The following is an 18,650-nucleotide window of genomic DNA, read 5'->3' on the forward strand; positions in this document are numbered from 1 at the left end:
GCCCCTGCCGGATGTGCCGACGGCTGAAAAGGGGCTTCACCCAGTCCCGAGGCGCCCTTCACTATCGTGCTATATAAAACCACGACATACCCAATGTCTCGCGGTGGCCAGTTGTTCATTTGCTAACATAGTAACGGCAACCGAGCCTTTCAATACACCCTGACGAAAAGGTGTAGCAGCAGCAACAAGTAGACGTACGTGTATTTGAGCTGGCGCGTCGACAACATCAAACCTAATAAGCTCGGAGAACACCATGACCACCGGAAAAATGGGCTGGAAAGCGCCCCTACAACTGCTGCTCTCGTCCTGGCTCCTCCATGGCAACATCGCCATGGCCGCCGGCGACGTCTCGGCCTGCAAGCTCCCAGCCGTCCAGTCGGTCTACCTGAGCGCCGGCTTCGGGTACCGGGGCGACTGCGTGCCGAGCAACGGCACCCTGAAGGCCTTCATGATGTTCGTCGACTTCCCGGACGCGCCCGCGACCGAGGCCAGCCCGCAGGCGCTGCGCGACGTCTACCTGCCGGGCGCGGCGGACTGGTACGCGACCAGCTCGCAGGGCGCGCTGACGCTCGACGTGACGGCCGACACGGCCCGCTTCGTCCGCATGCCGGCCGCGAGCACGAGCTACGGCTGGAGCCGCGGCCTCTCGGCGGAGACGCACCTCCAGTACATCCAGGACGCGGTGGACGCGTACTTGAACACGTCGCCGACGGCGTCGATCCCCGCGGGGATGGAGGTGCTCTACATCGCGCCCACCAAGAACGCGCGCGCCATCTCCTTCTCGCCGACGTACATGGGCGCCGTGTCGTCGGGGCGCGGCGGCGGCGGACAGCGCGTCGCGCGCAAGACGGTCACGTTCGGGCTGGATGCGTACGAGACCTGGGGCTTCAAGGTCCTGAATCACGAGACGGGCCACACCATGTGCTTGCCGGACTACTACCCCTTCGAGGCGGGGCGCAGCACGGGGTATTATGTTGGCGGCTGGAGCCTCATGGGCGTCATCGACGGGCTCGCGCCCGACTGGTTCGGGTGGGATAAGTGGCGGCTGGGCTGGCTGCCGGACTCGGCGGTCGAGTGCGTCGACATGGGCAACGGGACCGACACGGCCGCGGCCGACATGTCAACTACACATACCCTCAAGCCTCTGTCCTCGTCCGGCGAGGGAACTAGGGCCGTCGTCGTGGCGCGCTACGGGCAGGAGGCGCTCGTGGCGGAGATGCGGACGAAGAGCGGCCTAGACGAGGGGCTGTGCGCGGCGCCGGGCGTGCTGCTGTACACGGTGTCGACGGCCGTCGCGACGGGCGAGGGGCCCGTCAAAGTCCTCAATGTGAATCCCGGGTCGGCGCGGTGCGCGGGCGGGCAGCTCAACGACGCGACGCTGTCGCTGCGCGGGGTCCGGGGTCGGGCCTCCTCGTACAGCGTGCCCGGCTGGGGCGTGAAAGTGACGGTCACGGAACAGACGGATGATAGTGCGACGATTCGGATTGATATGTCGTCGTAGAAGGTGTATTTACTTTCATCCAGTATTGTTACCTAATGTAGTACGCTTACTGCTGCGAATCATTAAAGACTAAAAGAATATTGAGTTCACCTCATCAGGTACGCACTGGATGTGACATGACATGACACTTGTCAATGACTAGTTACCGACGGCCTCTGCGGTAGTAGACCTCATCGCAAGTCGTTGTTGATCCCTACCTCTTGAGTCGTTTACTGTCCGTCGTTTCGTTGCTCGTCGAAAAGAACTAAAGCAAACAAACACACGTACATCGACACTATATACAGCGAGGCCACTTACATGCTCATTCGGCGAGGCCTCCAACGGCATTCCTACGCGGCGCGCAGGATACATACATACAGTATGAATGCCATCAAGCGACCGTAGTTGAAGAAGCCTTTTGTGACGATCTGCAGTCCTTAATCGCGTGTCATTTCCTACCGAAACCCCGCAAAGCCTCCGTCCGATGTGAGCGATATACCGGTATTATTTCTCCAAAAGGGCAAAAAAAAGGGGAGGGGGTGCCGGGACCTCCTCAGTATGCACTGTCAGGGTCGTACATGCACATACATAAGCGTACGTACGATTTTTTTTTTTCTCTCTCCCCCATGCATGTAACGGATGCAATTCCCGCCCTCCTCCTTTCTCCACCGGTTCGCAGCAGCTCGGCGGCAGATGGAATTAAAATATACGCAAAAAACGGGCAATGAAGGACAGTGTCATGCAGTTGTGGTCAGACGATCCAACAGACAACTCCGTCCAAGCGTCCTGGCGCGCCGGGGCGGACAGAGCAGAGAGAGCGACGGGGGTGGATGGATGTAGCATCCTCTGAGGAGCTTGCTTCTTATTATATACATCCGGTGAAAAAGCCGCAAATTTCGGAGGGCGGGTCCCGTCGCATCTCAATATGCACGCGGAGTTACATTTTTGGGCAATTGCCGGGGCGGTTCGAGGTGGAGTACCTGGTAAGAAGGCAAAAAATGAGCTTGTTCTTTGTTGTTGCGATACTGATGGTAATAATTTGTAATAGCCGCCCGTAGCCAAGCCTCTGTTTCTTGGGCAAGCCGTAACGAAGGGGAGCGATAATCACATCATCTTCGAAACGGAACTGTATCGGGCTTGTTACACTAACGAAGCCTGTACAATGGGACGAAACGTAACCCGGGCAGCCTTATTTTGACGTTCGTTCAGTTCACACAAACTCGAACCACTGGCCATTTGCTGTTGGTTTGTTTATTCCATACAACCTTGGCGTTTGCTGGGTCAGGGTTGCTGAATGCTTCCTGGGTTTAGGGCATCCAAGTTTCTTTTCTGTTCTTCTATCGCCAGCAGTGGCAATCCCTGTGCAAGTCCGGCAAAGCTTTCAAACCTGAACAGAAGCACACGAGGTATCAATTTATCGCTGATTGGGCGGAAGCACTCAGACAGGCAGTCAGCAGACATGGAGGCGGAGCGGACGCGACAGTCCGGGGTTCAGTAGCAAGTATGATAGCGAGCATCGTCACCGGTACGACATTGGCGAAGACGTCTGGGCCTTGGCGTCGAGTGGTTCAGATTTCTGAACACGTCCTGAATGGCCAGTTGTCAAGTCTTAGCCTGCCATGCGCGCGCGCAAGGAGCCGAGAGACAATCGTGGTTCAACGATTTGCTGGCGGTGGGAGGGGCCTGTAGGGGCCGGGGCTCAGAAACCAGCATGTCGAATGCGTCGATGATGAATGCCAATGCTCCTTTTCCGCCTTGGCGACGATTCTCAATCTATCAGGCTGCGGTACTTGCTTGGTGTCGCACACAACTGGCCCCCCCAGGCTGCTGGGAGTGTTTGCGTGCCAAGCAGGGCGGTTATCGCTGCTAGAACTCGTAATACCGGTGTTTACTTTGAGTGGAATACACAAAGTTAGTCAATAAAAATAGATCACAGGAGGTTCATCCCCTTTCGAACTGGAGATAGCAATCAATACCAGACCGACAGGTCGAACCGTCGAGGCATTCGCAGCCGACCGTCATTTCAGCAAAGGAAGGAATCGACGCCGATCGGTGGGTGATGGCACTGTTGCACCGTTTTGGCTGCGGCAGCAATTGTTTCCGTCACCCTTGCCAAGGTCGCAGAGAGGGTGGGATGGACCGTAACACTAACCCCCAGCACCACTAAATCCCACCCACGCACAGGTGCCAAGCCCGCTACAGCTTGCTGCGTTAGCGGTGCGTGCAGGGCGTTTTTACAAGTACCGTGCCCAAACTGCGCTAGAGGCTGCCTACAGGCTACAGTTGCGCCTCTAACCTAGATCCCCAGCAGCAGCAACAGCAGCAGTGGGTGGCGGGCGCCCTGACACATTTCAGCACATTTGCGGCCAAGAAAAGCAGTGCAAGCACCACCCGACCCCATCCCCCCATGCCTGTTCTGGGCATTCGCGATTCTTTCGGGCTTCGAGATCTCCAGGAACACCCAGCACAGGCATTGCGTTGCATCCATGTTTTGCAGCCGAATGGTCGGCGTTTTGGCTGCCTCCTCTGTCTAGGTGCACAGTGGTTCTGCCTGCTGCAGTGCTGCTCCTCAATCCAACGTCTCGTCTCGTCTCGTCTCGTCTGGTCTTTCTGTTTTCTTGTCATCCCGCATCCCGACCGCCGATTCTTGTTTTCTAAACTATTTGTATCCCGCTCTGGTACTGCTTGTTTTTCTTGGCCGGCCCCGAGTGATAAAAAAGAGTTCTTGTTTCTTACTTTTAGTTTTCCTTCCTCTTGTCAACACAGTTCTCTGATAGAATCTCCTGGACTGCATTGCGCCAGTCAGCACCCAGACACATACAGAGCAGAGGCACCAGCAGCCAGCCAGCCAGCCAGCCAGCTCATCCTCGTCCCGTGTTTCCCGTCGAAGACACAACTTTGTCAGCCCTCAAGATCCGTGGGCTTGAAGTCTTGGGCAAAGTTAAGGCCGAGCCAACTCAATTACACGAGTCTTTCTTGTCAAACGACAAGCAGGCGCAGACTATTTAAAGTCGCTACTGCTAGGCCCGGATTACGCGCGCCCCTCCCCATTTTTCTTTGATCGCACGCTCGATCTCGCCCAGCCTATCATCCTCCGCATTTTCTCTGGGTCTTCTGCATACCCTATTGCATCATCTTTTTAAAGCCCCAACGACCGACCCGACCCGACCTGCCTTTGCCTCCTTTCCACGACAACCGCTCTCTTACTCAACACATCCGGGTCCTTGTCGAGTAAATCCATATCAACACAACCAGCAATCCGACGTGATGGATTGGGCCCTATCCCGGCCAACCGCGTTTCGAGTGAACAACAGAGTCGCCGATTTTTCTCCCAATATTCCACAGTTCGCTGTATTCAGCCAAGATGGCGGCGCCCACGATTCGCATCCGGCCTTCGGCCACCTGGTTCTTCTCGTCTTTGAGGCCGTCATGGAAGTAGTATGCGTCAGCTTACCGGGTTATATCATCGCCCGCTTGGGACACTTCGACGCCGAGAAGCAGAAGTTCCTCGCCAACCTCAACGTCATGCTCTTCACGCCGTGCCTGATCTTCACCAAGCTCGCTTCCCAGCTGAACGCCGACAAGCTCGTAGAGCTGGGCGTCATTCCCATCATTTTCATCGTCCAGACCTTCGTCTCCTACTTGGTCTCCATTGGTGTCGCCAAGGTACTCCGTTTGAAGAAGCGACCTGCCAACTTCGTCACGGCCATGGGCGTCTTCGGCAACTCCAACTCTTTGCCCATCTCGCTCGTCCTTTCGTTGTCGCAAACGCTCAAGGGCCTACACTGGGATCGGATACCGGGCGATAACGATGACGAGGTCGGTGCTCGCGGTATCTTGTACCTCATGATCTTCCAGCAGTTGGGACAACTGGTACGGTGGAGCTGGGGATACCATGTTTTGCTGGCGCCCAAGGATAAATACGAAGAGTATCAGACCGAACGGTTGGAAGAGGGCAACTACACGGATGAGGTTCCGGCTAATGTCAATGAAGTTTTGATCCCTGGCCTCGATGGAACCCAGACAGATGGAAGCCGTCGGGGTTCTCAAAGCTCGGACGGTTCGGATGTCTATGAGCCAGCCGGCCGCACTCCCGTGGCAGGGACCTCGAACGCCTCGCCTGCCGAGTCGGATGATGACGAAGCATCTCCCCGGAAACGCAAGTTCAAGCCGAACTCCGCACTTATCATGCCCCCTCCCCAAATCGAAGACGACATGATGTCCTTCCCTCGGATGCATGAGTCGGATGAACCAGAGACGCCTACCGGTATCCGCGGCTACTTTGTGAGGTCAAAGATTGCTATCCAGAACCGCGTGTCGTCTGCGAAACATGGAGTAGCACAAAGCTCTCGTCGTACCTTTACTCGCCTCCCGAGGCCGTTCCAGACCTTGTTGACTGGCGTAGGGAACATGTGTGCGAAGTTCTACCACTTCCTGTGGGAGTTCATGAACCCACCTCTGTGGGCCATGCTGATCGCCGTTGTCGTCGCTTCCGTGCCCGACCTCCAGCGCCTCTTCTTCGAGGAGGGCTCTTTCGTCAAGAACAGTGTCACAAGCGCTGTTTCGTCCAGTGCCGGTGTTGCTGTGCCTCTCATCCTGGTCGTTCTTGGCGCCAACCTTGCGAGGAACACTCAGAGACAGGATACCAAAGATTCTGAAGAGGAGGAGATTGGGACTCGTCTGTTGGTCGCGTCGCTCATCAGCCGCATGTTGTTGCCTACTCTGATTATGGCTCCGATATTGGCCCTCATTGCGAAATATGTGCCCGTCAGCATTCTGGACGATCCCATCTTCGTCATTGTCTGCTTTTTGCTCACTGGTGCTCCCAGTGCTCTGCAGCTCGCCCAGATTTGCCAGATCAACGAGGTCTACGAGGGTGTCATGGGCAAGATCCTGTTCCAAAGCTATGTCGTGTGGTTAGTATTCCCCCTTACATGCAGCTGTTTGAATGTTCCCATAGCTAACGTGATCGATTAGGATCCTTCCTTCGACGTTGATGCTGGTTATGCTCGCCCTCGAAACCGTCGAATGGGCTAAGTGAGGTGTGCCGACAATCTGCTCGGTTTTGTTTAATTGCGAGGCGACCCCCAAAATCGACAGGCGGGGTCGACGGAGTACGGATGGCGTTGCGTGAGAGGCTGTTGCCCATGTCCTACCTAGCCTTCGCTGTGGTGACGGTGTCGGTGATGTAAGACGTCTCTAGGACCTCTCTTTGCCGAGACATGCTGGGCACAGCAGTACTATTTATTATTTGGGTGCGCATTTACCATGGAAGCATTCGGAAGCGACTCGCCTGACTTGGCGATTGAGCATCGTTATTGGCCGATCGTCCTCAGATGACTACCTGCTCTTTCCCCGCATGGTGGGAAAGCAGAGCTTTGGATTGGTCGCGGGTTTCGGGGAGACTGTACGCTAGAGTATGTCGCGTGAGCGGCAGCCAGGTTGTGGAACGTGAGAGGGAATTCCTTGTGATACGATACATAGGTGTGAGGCATATAAATTTCCCAGTCGAAAGACGGAACATGCATATGCAATAGCAGAACTAGTAACATAAAAAGGTCTGCTACTGCCACTACCAACATGATGTTTTCATACGGAGTACGTTCCCCAAGTTTGAGCAATCCGAATGCCCACCCATTATGCGAATGAATGGAGGTCGTGATTGAGTATTAAAGTCTATATACCCACTTTTTCTTTTTCCTTCTTTCTTTCTACACCAATGTCTCGCTGAACCTCCTAACGCCCCATGAGCCGTCGTCTAGAATGCCAACCACACTGCCTTTCCGCCTCGGCGAGCCTCGATGTTTCTTGGTGATTCCTACGAGTGATTCGTAATCAAGATGCGCAAGCATTGTCCATTTCCAACTAATGTCGTTGGCTTAAAGTGGTTTTGTTCAGGGGCCTTGGTTTCGTTGGTATACTCGTATACGAAAAGGGGTCCGACTGCTCAGTCCTATTAGGAAAATGCACAGCACCGAGCTACTGCACACTCTAGAAAATCAGTCGCCCCTGCGTTCGAATAAGATCCTAGCGGCTACATGTATTTCCGAAGCCCGCGCAGGGAGCATCGATGCAACACGCAGCCAGCTAGTTATATACACCAGACGAAAGAGGAGGTTTCCGGACGTGAAGCGGGGGTTTGGTTTTACACGGATAAACCAGAGGGACTTGAGCTTATCTCAGTAAATGTGAATCGTAGTTCTTCAATCTCATCTATCGATTGTACAAGTTTAATATGAGTTGTTCTGTTCGTGGGGTCTGCGGTTAGGGCTAGTGAGGTGGACATTGAAATAGGGGTAATAATGGCTTCCCACATCAACACCAATTGGGGCCTATACTCCGAGGATCTACAGATATTATTATGACAAACAGTAAATGCAAGGCATGGCGTGGTACTGGGAATTCAGACTGCCCACGTTCGCCTTGGCGAATATAGCCGGATGGGTCCGGTAATAGCCCGTAGTTCAGCCCTTCGTTCCCTGTTTGCCACTCGATTGCCATGTCGTCTGGTTAACAAAGTGATCGATATCCCCCACGGATCCGTTGTTCATCAGACACTCCCATGAGGAGACCACCCAGAGCCGTTTGCAGAGGCACAATAATGCAAGGGTAGCCCGTCATATCCGATACATCGTCATGCCGCTGGCGATGGGCTTTCATGAAGGAGCAGGTTGCTCCCCTAACCCAAGCAGACTCGATAATGCATTTCTGCATCTGTGTACGAAGAAGCCTCCAGGCCGTGTATGCCAACAGTAACAGGCGATGTCGGTGTGTTCTCCAGCTTCCCAATGATAACATCAGAAAGATCTGCCTGCGCAAAAGGTGCCTCGGCAATTGGTTTCAGCTTGCACGAGTCGTGTGGCCGCACGCCAGCCATGTTCTGATTCGCAGGGGACACCGACGATCAACTGCAATTTATCCCAACTAGCTCAAGCGACGATCGTTAGTATGCGGGGGTTAAGCAGCCATCCCGAGTTGCCGGCCAATCAACCCCGGATTTGACTTTGGGGGATGTTTGGGGTTTATGCCCGAACAGGAGGGCATTCGGCCATGGCAACGTCAGCGCTCTGACGGTTCTAGAAAGGATGAGACGCATCAAAGTCCCTAATGCTCGTATCTAATCCGAGTTTGGCTGACGTATTGGACCTTCGATTGACATGTGTAATAAGCTTAACAGCAACCTTTGGGAATGGCTGAACGATTTACTACATAGATCATTGCCCTTCGCCTACTGGAGTTTCTCGCATTATTATCCCTTCCATATACCCAGTTGCGGAGATACTCAGGCTTCCGTTCATCAACATGCTGGGGCAAATGCAATTCGACTCGGTGCATGTGCTTAGTTCTGTCGGTGTTGTTGCCGTCCTTTACTTATTTTACTTCATCATCCAGACCACCCGCAATGAGCTGCGCATCCGGAGACTGGGCGTGCGGGCGCCCGTCCTTGCCCAGACCCCATGTACTGGTGAGTCCAATTCATGAAGCACTACGAGGCGTCGCAGATGCCTCATTGACTTGCACGGGTTTCTTGCGCTTACATGTACATCGTTGATGTTTTCCCACCTACAGGTCTTCGCTGGTTCGTCGCCGCCGCGCGAGCGCAGCTGAACCACCGGCTCTTCGAGTTCTTCGACGACATGTTCGCGGCGGCCCGGGGCGCGCCGACGGGCGACGACTGCGTCGAGGTGCAGGTGACGCGGGCGGGCGGGCAGCGCTACATCATCACGCGGGACCCGGAGCACGTCAAGGCCATCCTGGCGGGCCAGTTCGCGCAATTTGGCAAGGGCAAGGAGTTCCACGACCGCTGGAGCCCCTTTCTGGGCGACAGCATCTTCACGACCGACGGCGCCCTCTGGCACGACAGCCGCGGCATGATCCGGCCCATGTTCGTCAAGGACCGCGTCAGCGACCTCGTCGTCTTCGAGCGCTGGTCGGCCGCCCTCGTCCGGCAGATCGAGCGGCAGCGGCGGGGCCTGGTCGACTTCGGCGCGGAGAAGCACAACGGCGGCGGCGAGGGCGTGGTGGACATCCAGTCCCTCTTCTACCGCATGACCCTCGACATCACGACCGACTTCCTGCTGGGCGCCTCGGTCGACTCCCTCTCGAACCCGCGCGACGAGTTCGCCGAGGCCTTCAACGAGGTCCAGCGCCTGCAGATGTACATAACCATGCTCGGGCCCTTCTTCCGCGTGGTGCCGCGGCGCCGCTACAAGGCCGGCATCCGCGCCATCGACCGCTTCGTCATGCCGTACATCGAGGCCGCCCTGAAGCTGCCGGCGGCCGAGCTCGAGAAGCGCACGAGCGCGTCGTCCAGCGAGTTCACCTTCCTCCACAGCGTCGCCCGCCACACCCGCGACCCCAAGGTCCTGCGCGACCAGATCGTCGCCGTCCTGCTCGCGGGCCGCGACACCACCGCCGCCACGCTCAGCTGGGCCTTTTACCAGCTGAGCCGGTACCCGGCCAAGGTGGCGCGGCTGCGCGCCGAGATCCTCGACACGGTCGGCCCCGCGCCCAACGCTCCGTCCTACGAGAACCTCAAGAATATGCCCTACCTCCGCCACGTCCTCAGCGAGACGCTGCGCATGTACCCGGCCGTGCCGTACAACCTGCGCATCGCGCTCGAGGACACGGCGATCCCGTCCAAGGACGGGCAGGGCCCGCCCATTGCCGTCCTCAAAGACGACGTGGTCGTGTACAGCACCCTCAGTATGCAGCGGCGCCGAAATCTGTACCCGCAGAGCAGAGATGGTGGAGACTTTGCGGATCCGGCGCTCTTCGAACCGGAGCGGTGGGAGAATTGGACGCCTAAGCCGTGGACGTATGTGCCTTTTAACGGGGGGCCGCGGATCTGTGTTGGGCAGAACTTTGCGCTGACGGAGATGGCTTATGTTGGTATGTCACTTTTTGTGTTTTATTGTTACCCCTATTCCCTTCTCATTTTGCCCCTTTTCGAAAATCAGCATTTCTTCTAAGCGGTTTGGGGGACATGTTGATTCATCTGTATCCTGTATGCTTTCTCGATGCCTAAGACATATTACTAATTTATGGTTGTATATGTAGTCGTGCGGCTGCTTCAGAAGTATGATCAAATCGAGTACGTCGGGGACTGGAACGCGCAGTTTCACGAGCCGGAGATTGTGGGGAAGCCCGGTCAGGGGTTAAGATCCGGTTGCACGAGGCAGCGAGTGCAACGTGATGAGCGTGAGTGGGAACCGAAGTCTGGAACTTTGGAGGAACCGTTGGTACCAATAACTACTGAAAAAGAAGAAGAAATGAAAAAGACCAAACGGATTCAACGCCGGGGAGGTTGGGCATGAGAGGGTCGGAGTAGTCGTACGTACATCATTGAGAAGCGTCACCAGAGTCTCTGAACACAAGAGTTTGAGTTTGGCCGCATCAGCCGGGTTCCTGTAAATGGAAAGGCTGCGCAAGAAGGTCAAAAGGTAGCTTTCCCCTGGCATCAACAGCCCATACTGCATAGTCTCGCATAGCTTTTATTCAAGCCCCATCTATCTTGACCTTGGGACAGCGCAACAGACAGATCGATGGCTAGCGGCGACGATATATCTCACTTAATGATGAAAGCTGTTGTCTACTATAAACCATATGCCAGTCCACCAGACCTTGGGCGGCTCCGGTCTCAGTCAAAGATGCGGTTGTTCCTTAGCTTATGCTACATTAGAGTGAAAATCCGAGGTACTTCTTTAACATTCTACTCGTATATGCCTACATGCACCCCACTGAGCCAGAACCGTGTCCCGGTGCGGAACTACCTACTTACTTACCTAGTTCTCCCGCGATCTGCGAGTCGATGGCAGACTCACACATATACTCAGCTCCTCCACAGGGAACGGGAATTGAAAGCCCTCGCATCCCGGCTCCTGCGTCAAGTGCAACTCCTTGACGAAGATGACGTCGGTTGAGTGTTGCGGGAAGCCCTGGACTGGGGGGAGGTGGTGCCACCTTGGGGCACCCTTCGCATTTATAGATCTGGAAGGCATGGATCTTTTGCTCATGGTGTGGGCAGCGGAAGAGGCGAATTTGGCACATCTTGTCGGATTTTGGGTTTTTGCTAAACAAGTGCGTGTTGTTGAGGTAGTGAACGGTACCGAGAAGATGGTGGATTGGATGAGGTTCCGTCTTGAAACTAGACAGAGGTGTAACCTGGCTTATATACAGGTACAAGTCCGAGGAACGTACACCTTGAGAACAGGACAGGCCGCATGGAAGATCAAACAAGACCTATTCACTTCATGGTGGACAAAGACCAACTCAATGAAGATTGTTGCGAGTGGATACAAAGGGGTTATGACACGTGGAGACGACAATGTCTTTGTTTATCTACCTCAGTCGATAAGTGAGTTTAACAAGATCCTTCACGTCTTTCTAGATATACCTTGATTGAAACAAAGAGTGTTGGGGTCTGCTACAATTTTCACACCGGCGACCAGATGACGTTTCCCAACCAACACGAGAGAGACTTATGTTATGGACCCGCAGAGGGCTGCCAACTCTATAAGCGGCATCTGCCAACTTATGTGATATCACTGAGTCATACGCATGTAGACTCAAGCTTCTGCAAAACATTCTCCCAAAAGTCTGCAACGAACCTGCTCTCGTTACCGTAGTCTCCGGACCCGTTATCCTCCGCCGTAAAGTCACCGCTGAGACACGACTTCACGCAACCTGCATAGAGAGAGCCTGTCTGGGCCTCCAGCTCTTCCAGGCTGTCCTGAGCCAGTAGTCGACTCCGGACCGTCTTGACCGTGGATGTCTTGAGTCGATACTCCGGTTTGGAAGGCTGGGTGTCAACTCCAAGCAGCGCGTGCACCGGGCGCCAGATCCCGATCTCGTAGAGGACCACCCCGAGACTGTAGATATCGTACAGCTTGCGGAAGCCCCGCCGACCCTCACGAGGGAAGTCGAATTGGGCGTTGGGGTGGCGATACATCTCGTGCCAGAGATTGCCCACAGGGCGTTCCGTTGTCTCGTCAATGGCGGCGGGCCTGGAGTAATCGAAGCCGCAGAGCACAAGTCTTGGTGGCCCGGAGCGTAGGCCACTCTTGAAGTATACCGGTGTCTCGAATACGACGTTCTGGCTGCGCAGGCCCTTGTGAAGCCATTGCGTGGCGTGCAGGTACCAGATGGACGAGGCCAGCAACCGGCCCATTCGGATGCGAGTAGTCAAGGATGGCTTCTTCTTCTCCGAGAGGAGATCCAGGAGCGACACTGGCGGCTGCATAATTCCTAGGACAGGGGTAATGGGTTCGTATACGAGACCAAGCCGACACTCCTCCGTATCTAGTACATAGCCGACACAGTCTGGAACGCAGAACTCGGGCGGCTTGTCTTTGCTCCGTAGCAAGTCGGCCATGCGCGCAATGCGACTATGGACAAATGCAGGCGGCTCGCGGCTGTCTTCGATGCTTTCGTCTTCTTCATTGTCGCGTTCTTCGACGTGAGGCTCATAGTATCGCCATTCCATCCAGACCGATTGGCCCTGGTATCGTCCGCAGGAAAACTGTTCTGGAGTTTGCGACTGAGCGGAAATTTCAAGCTCGAGGTCATCCCGTGAGAGGCGGCTATTATCTTCGCTTCGTGACGAGATAGATGACGTCTGGCTTGCGCCGCCGAGCTCAATGTCCAAGCTGAGCGCCCTGAAGCGGGTGAGCCGCTCGAATCTCTCGGAATATTTCTGGCGGCTATTGTCGCTAAAGTTATGCTGTAGATGGTGTCGGTGCTCCACGTTGGCTGCCTTCTGCGAGTTCAAGAGGCCAAGAAGGTCATCCATCTTTGTGCTGAGTTGTAATACTTGCATGAGCGTGATTTCCTGCCTCTTTAGAAGCTGCTCTCGGTCGTATGACTCGAGAAAAACCATCATTCCATCATTGAGTTTGCCAAGGTTCGCCAGGAGCTCCTCGAACTTGTCGTTGTCTAGAGCGCTCCATTTGAGCTTCCTCGGGACCTGTCTTGTCTTCTCGAAGAACTCCAGAGCCCTCTTCTCCAGCCGTGAGGAACGACCAAATACCGGGCTATCAGTCGCATCTGCGGCATTTCCCTCAGGTTGGTTGACTGGCTGTTCTGCCTCACCTTGGGTTGGTCCTTCCACAACGTCGAGTTCGAGCTTGTATTGGCGTCTGAGTCTCCCCACATCTAACAAGAGCGTCTGGATCTCTTTCAAGGCGTCAATCATGGTATGTCGATTGAAGCGCATGCTGGGCTTCAGCTGCGTTTCCTCCTCGGAAATGCCGGCCAGAATGGCCCAGCCAATGAGCTTGTCCTTTTCCATTTGCAGCCGAACAAGCAGATGACCGCTTGCTTTGGGCATATGAATTGCCCCTAGAATCAATCTGTACCCTTCAAAGCTCACTCGGTTAACATATGTCTGCAGCAGTTGGAAGGCGGGGGTCACTCAATACCTTTGATGCAGCCCGAGAACAGCTCGAATGCAAGTGACGCTACACCTATCCCGAGACCAACTGTTTCTGCCATGACATAAGATAGCTTTCGATATTATATAGTGTAAAAGGGGGTTATGCACGTTTTGGATGTAATCGGGGCTGTGTAGCGGACTAGCGATGATAAGCTGAGGGTGGGACAGTTGTCTGAGCCCCAAAGCCTGATTGTCCATGTTGGGGAGCGACTGGCCAGAAGAAAGGACGGGTTTATCATGGCGGGGAGAGCACTTTCGGTGTGCATGAGGAGGGGGCGCAGCCATTCATGTGTGGCGGAGCGGTTGCTACTGCAGATGGAGACAAGAGCTGCAACGCAACAGGAAGACTTGGCACCACGACGAGGCTGGGGAAGGTAATCTACTATTAAATTATTCGATCCCCTTCCCACCGCTCATTCTCTGCTGACCTGTTTCCTGCACTCTCCATGACTTTGCTCCTCTTTGCGCCATGGCCGATCAGCTCACCCGTACATGGCCTATAGGGGGTTGACATTGGCACATCCCATATCCGCGCCGCCGTCTACCGCGAGACAGACCAGGGGTCATGCAAGGTGGACCCGATACCGGATGAGGATGGGAACTCTTACCTTTCGTCCTATCTTACCTTCAGCGGCCAGACCATAGCCCGTCTGTTCGGAGAGAGGGCAAAGAAGACCGCTGCAAAGAATGCAGGCAGGACAGTGTACGGTGCCAAAAGATTCATCGGGCATCCAGTGCCTTCCAAGGAATTGGAGGTCTTCGCCTTCAAGCTCATCAACGATCCCAGAGGGAGGGGCTCACCGAGCTTGGTCGTCAAGATTGGGAATGAGCGGCACACGCTTTCCCCCTTGACATTATGGCCATGCTACTTGCTCGGGTGAAGAGGAACGCCGTGGCTTACCTCGGGCCTTACGAGTTAAGTGCTTTGATCAACGTCCCTTCACGCTTCACCCAAGAACAGCGGCGCATGGTCCAGGACGCCGCCGAGGTCGCCGGCTTCGGGATCATCGGCCTCGTCCCAACTACTTACGGGATCTTGGCAACACGCACCATTGAACAGTTGCGACAGCCAAAGGAAAACTGGACGAAGATCTTGGCCATCGACATTGGCGCTGGTTTTCTGAACATCTCTATTGCATCCATGGTGCAGGGAGCGTTCCACATGGACGTCACGGAGTCGGATCGCCTCGGCGGTAACGATTTTGATAACCTTCTGTGGCATCACCTGGAGGCACAAGCGAAACAGCAAGGGATGAACATCTATGCAGGCCGAGGCAAACGACGGGCCAGGCAAAGGTTACTCAGTGCATGCGAGTCCGCTAAGATTCAACTGTCAGATATCAGTCAGACCGAGGTGTTCATTGAGGACTTCTGGGACGGACAGGACTTCAGAGCGATACTCACTAGGCAGGAGTTCGAATCCATATGCATGAAGTGCTTTTGGTCGATAACAGATGCTATTGAGAGGGCACTTGCGTCTGCCAAACTGAGGGGGAAACATATCGACGAAGTCATTGTTGCTGGAGGATCCTACAGGATACCTAAAATGCGTAGGATGCTCGAGGATTTCTTCCGGGGGTTCCAACGATCCAATACTTGAACCAGCAGGAGACAGAGGTGAATGGTATGGCCTACATGGCGCCTCTGTTGTTCGACGACCCCAAAAGAAACCCCAGACGCATGCCTCATACACTCACCGCAACCGTTGTCACACCGTGGAGCATCGGCATCGGCACGGGTGATGGGATTATAACGAAAGTTCTACCACGTTACTCCAAGCTACCTGCGGAGAAAAGTATCATCATTACGTGGGATGCCCAAAAGAAGTGTCCACAGACAGTGAAGAGCCGTTCCAGCCAGCCAGCGACGCCTGCGTCTCGGCGAACCCCCGGTCCAGCCCCTGTTCACGTTTTCGAAGGCGATGAACAAGGAACAATGGAGAACGCGTGGCTTGGAACTGTTGATATTGAGTCCCTGCTTCCTGACATCATTAAACCCAACTTCAAGATACAGGTGACAATGAAGTTGAAAAGGTTCCACCCCACTATCCATTTTCGAGAAGGGGTTTCCGGCAAAACAGTATATCGAGAGCTCGATCAGATGGGAAGACTGCAGCGTTACCAAATAGCCAATATGATTGCGAACGAGCAACGACATCACTTTATTGACGTCGCCGAAGTTGATAGGGTCCGGGTGCGAACCAGCCTTGGCGAACTGATTGACAAGCTACAACACCGAGTTCGAAACATGTCGTCACCGCCTCCTGATGGCATCTTGGTTAGGATAGATTCAATGCGAGCCTGGCTGGACTCGAGACAGTTAGCCCCTGTCGAAAGCTACAAGACGCGGCAAAGGGAACTTGCGGAAATCAGTCAAGCCATTGACAGAGTGGTTAATCCTCGTTCTGGCGTCCCCTTGAGCACGAATGATGTCGAATTCAATAATCAGCCACTTGCCCCGAAGTGGTCGCCTAATGACACATCACGGAAGGGGCCGCTGCCTGCAATGTACGAATATGCCCTGAATACCGACGAAGTAATAGAGGGTTCCGTGATATATGGGAGACGACCTGAGGGTCGGGTCTGCACTCCGCCGATGAGGTTTTCACTAGATCAAGCAATAAGGCCTCAAGCAATACCAAGCACTGAATCATCAGACTCACTGGATGAAGAGGCTATCCGAGCCCGGCGAGAGGCTTCGGTGGAATTTCAGTCTATACACAGCCAGGTCAAGTCAGCTCAGACGGATGTGTCAAATCTATCCCGTCCACAGGGTGCGAGCATCGCTGTGACTGGCCATGCGGAGTCATCAGTCGCCTCCTCGGTGTCAACCCCGAGCGACGTGTCACTATCAACGCAGTCCGGCCTAACAAGCAGCATCCAGCGGATCACAGCTACCATGAGCAGCGTTTCGCTGGATTTTAATGCGAGACTCCCCAAGCCTTACCAAATTCCCTCGACTCCATATTCGGATATGGACTTTGAACGCATATCGGCGTACCTACGCACCCAGAATCACGAAGATTGGTCTATAGTCCCCAGGCTGTTCACCGTCCTCACCCTCATCGATCGGAGCGACGCGCTCAGCATCTTCATACAAAACGGCATGGACGACATGTGGTTCCCCTTTGAAATGGGGACACTGCCTCCTTCCCTGCAATCATCCACAAAGTCCCGCTTCCTCGAGATACAAGAGGTCGTGTATGGAGAGTCCAAGGCACATCAGCTCGAGTCCGGAGCCAAACGGCACGCGCTCTTCGGCAAAGACGATTACATCCCGTTCGTCTCCAAGAAGAAGTTGGGGCGAGGTGCCCATGGCACCGTGGACAAGGTGATAAGCACCATTAGTTACAAGGAGTACGCGAGGAAACTGTTTCGCAAACCCAAGGTCGGAAAGAACAATTTTGCCAATTTTAAGACCGAGCTTGATATTCTGAAGAAAGTGAGACATCGGCACTGTGTATCATTGGTAAGTGGTGTATCATTCTTTCTTCATCGTACCCTCCTTCACTACCTACAATCAGATCAGGTCAAAATGCTGACAGGAGAGAATCAATCACCTGAAACTAGGTGTCGACGTATGCCGATGTCAAGTACTTCGCCATGATTCTCTCTCCTGTGGGCGACTGCAACCTGAACGAGTTCTACAGCGAGGTGCGCAGGGACGAGGAGAAGCTTTCGATGCTGCGCAGCTTCTACGGGTGCCTGGCCAGGGCGGTGCAGTATTTGCACGACAAGCAGATCCGGCACCGCGACATCAAGCCGCAGAACGTCATCGTCCGGGACGACCAGGTGTACCTGGCCGACTTCGGCATCGCCCACAGCTGGGAGGGGCTGACGGGCAGCACGACGACGGCCGACTCGGGCCGGACGCAGATCTACGCGGCGCCCGAGGTCGTCCGGGTCGAGCCGCGCAACGAGTCGGCCGACGTTTGGGCGCTCGGGTGCGTCTTCTTCGAGATGGCGACCGTGCTCAAGGGCGAGACGGTTGCGGACTTGCAGGAGAAGCATTTCCTGCCCCGCTCCGAGAGCCGCTGCTTCTGCCACAACGTCGCGCATCTCGACTCGTGGGCCGAAGCCCTGGTGGACAAGGGGCTGCCCGAGGACGACCTGGCCTTTGGGTGGGCCCGCCGCATGCTGCAGGACCGGCCCGGCGAGAGGCCCGACGCTAGGAGCCTCTGCAACCTTATCGCCAAGGAGTCGGCGTCTTGCAGCCTCATGTTCTGTGGGACGTGCTGCGGGGATGGGTTCGAGACCGTGACCGTGACCGACCAAGGGGAGGACCAGGACACTATGTGGGATTTTGAATCCCATGGGGTGAAAACGATGTATTGCTTCTTATTTTCAGGGAATTAGTAAATATAATTGTATATTTAATTAATTAATAGAGCGAATTATTTAATGCTTACTATATCCTTAAGTTATTTATAACCGTAATTATATTTAACGTACTTTATAAGCGAATTAAATATATAAGCGAATTAAACACTTTCGTAATATTTTATTCGAATAACCTTTAGCCTTTTAAGCGCTTTAAAACGACTTAGGATTAAGTACTTAAAAAGCAGTTAAAACGTATAAAGTTCTTTATATAACTCTCCGTAACCGACGGCTCGGTTACTTTATAAAACGCGAAATCTCTACGAATTCTCGAAAGCTTATTAATTTCGAAAAGTAATTAATTATTTAATATATAATAAAATTAAATTTACGATTATTTCCTTTTTAATTAAGTGGT

General features: G+C 54.3%; 5 protein-coding genes across 5 annotated transcripts; 4 read left to right on the top strand and 1 right to left on the bottom strand.

Moving 5' to 3' along the window:
• Window positions 1-268: 268 nt before the first annotated feature.
• PG997_009956 (uncharacterized protein) lies at window positions 269-1,501 on the top strand (the record flags this gene model as incomplete). Its single annotated transcript, XM_066814271.1, has 1 exon — window positions 269-1,501. The coding sequence occupies one exon, from the start codon at window positions 269-271 to the stop codon at window positions 1,499-1,501; it is 1,233 nt and encodes a 410-aa protein (XP_066666233.1).
• Window positions 1,502-4,747: 3,246 nt separating this feature from the next.
• PG997_009957 (transporter C5D6.04) lies at window positions 4,748-6,521 on the top strand (the record flags this gene model as incomplete). The annotated part of the gene is made up of 2 exons (XM_066814272.1): window positions 4,748-6,396; window positions 6,458-6,521. 2 exons carry the CDS (start codon window positions 4,748-4,750, stop codon window positions 6,519-6,521), a joined length of 1,713 nt encoding a protein of 570 aa, XP_066666234.1.
• Window positions 6,522-8,782: 2,261 nt separating this feature from the next.
• On the top strand, window positions 8,783-10,797 carry PG997_009958 (Cytochrome P450 52A13; the record flags this gene model as incomplete). The annotated part of the gene is made up of 3 exons (XM_066814273.1): window positions 8,783-8,945; window positions 9,050-10,372; window positions 10,541-10,797. 3 exons carry the CDS (start codon window positions 8,783-8,785, stop codon window positions 10,795-10,797), a joined length of 1,743 nt encoding a protein of 580 aa, XP_066666235.1.
• Window positions 10,798-12,032: 1,235 nt separating this feature from the next.
• PG997_009959 (uncharacterized protein) lies at window positions 12,033-13,769 on the bottom strand (the record flags this gene model as incomplete). Its single annotated transcript, XM_066814274.1, has 1 exon — window positions 12,033-13,769. One exon carries the CDS (start codon window positions 13,767-13,769, stop codon window positions 12,033-12,035), a length of 1,737 nt encoding a protein of 578 aa, XP_066666236.1.
• Window positions 13,770-14,150: 381 nt separating this feature from the next.
• Window positions 14,151-18,268, top strand: PG997_009960 (kinase-like protein; the record flags this gene model as incomplete). The annotated part of the gene is made up of 5 exons (XM_066814275.1): window positions 14,151-14,171; window positions 14,417-14,725; window positions 14,797-15,423; window positions 15,468-17,381; window positions 17,483-18,268. 5 exons carry the CDS (start codon window positions 14,151-14,153, stop codon window positions 18,266-18,268), a joined length of 3,657 nt encoding a protein of 1,218 aa, XP_066666237.1.
• Between the last annotated feature and the right edge of the window lie 382 nt (window positions 18,269-18,650).

This window comes from Apiospora hydei, assembly GCF_038363865.1.
Source record: "Apiospora hydei strain CBS 114990 chromosome Unknown utg000007l_segment0_segment0, whole genome shotgun sequence".
In the NCBI taxonomy this organism is placed as follows: domain Eukaryota; kingdom Fungi; phylum Ascomycota; class Sordariomycetes; order Amphisphaeriales; family Apiosporaceae; genus Apiospora; species Apiospora hydei.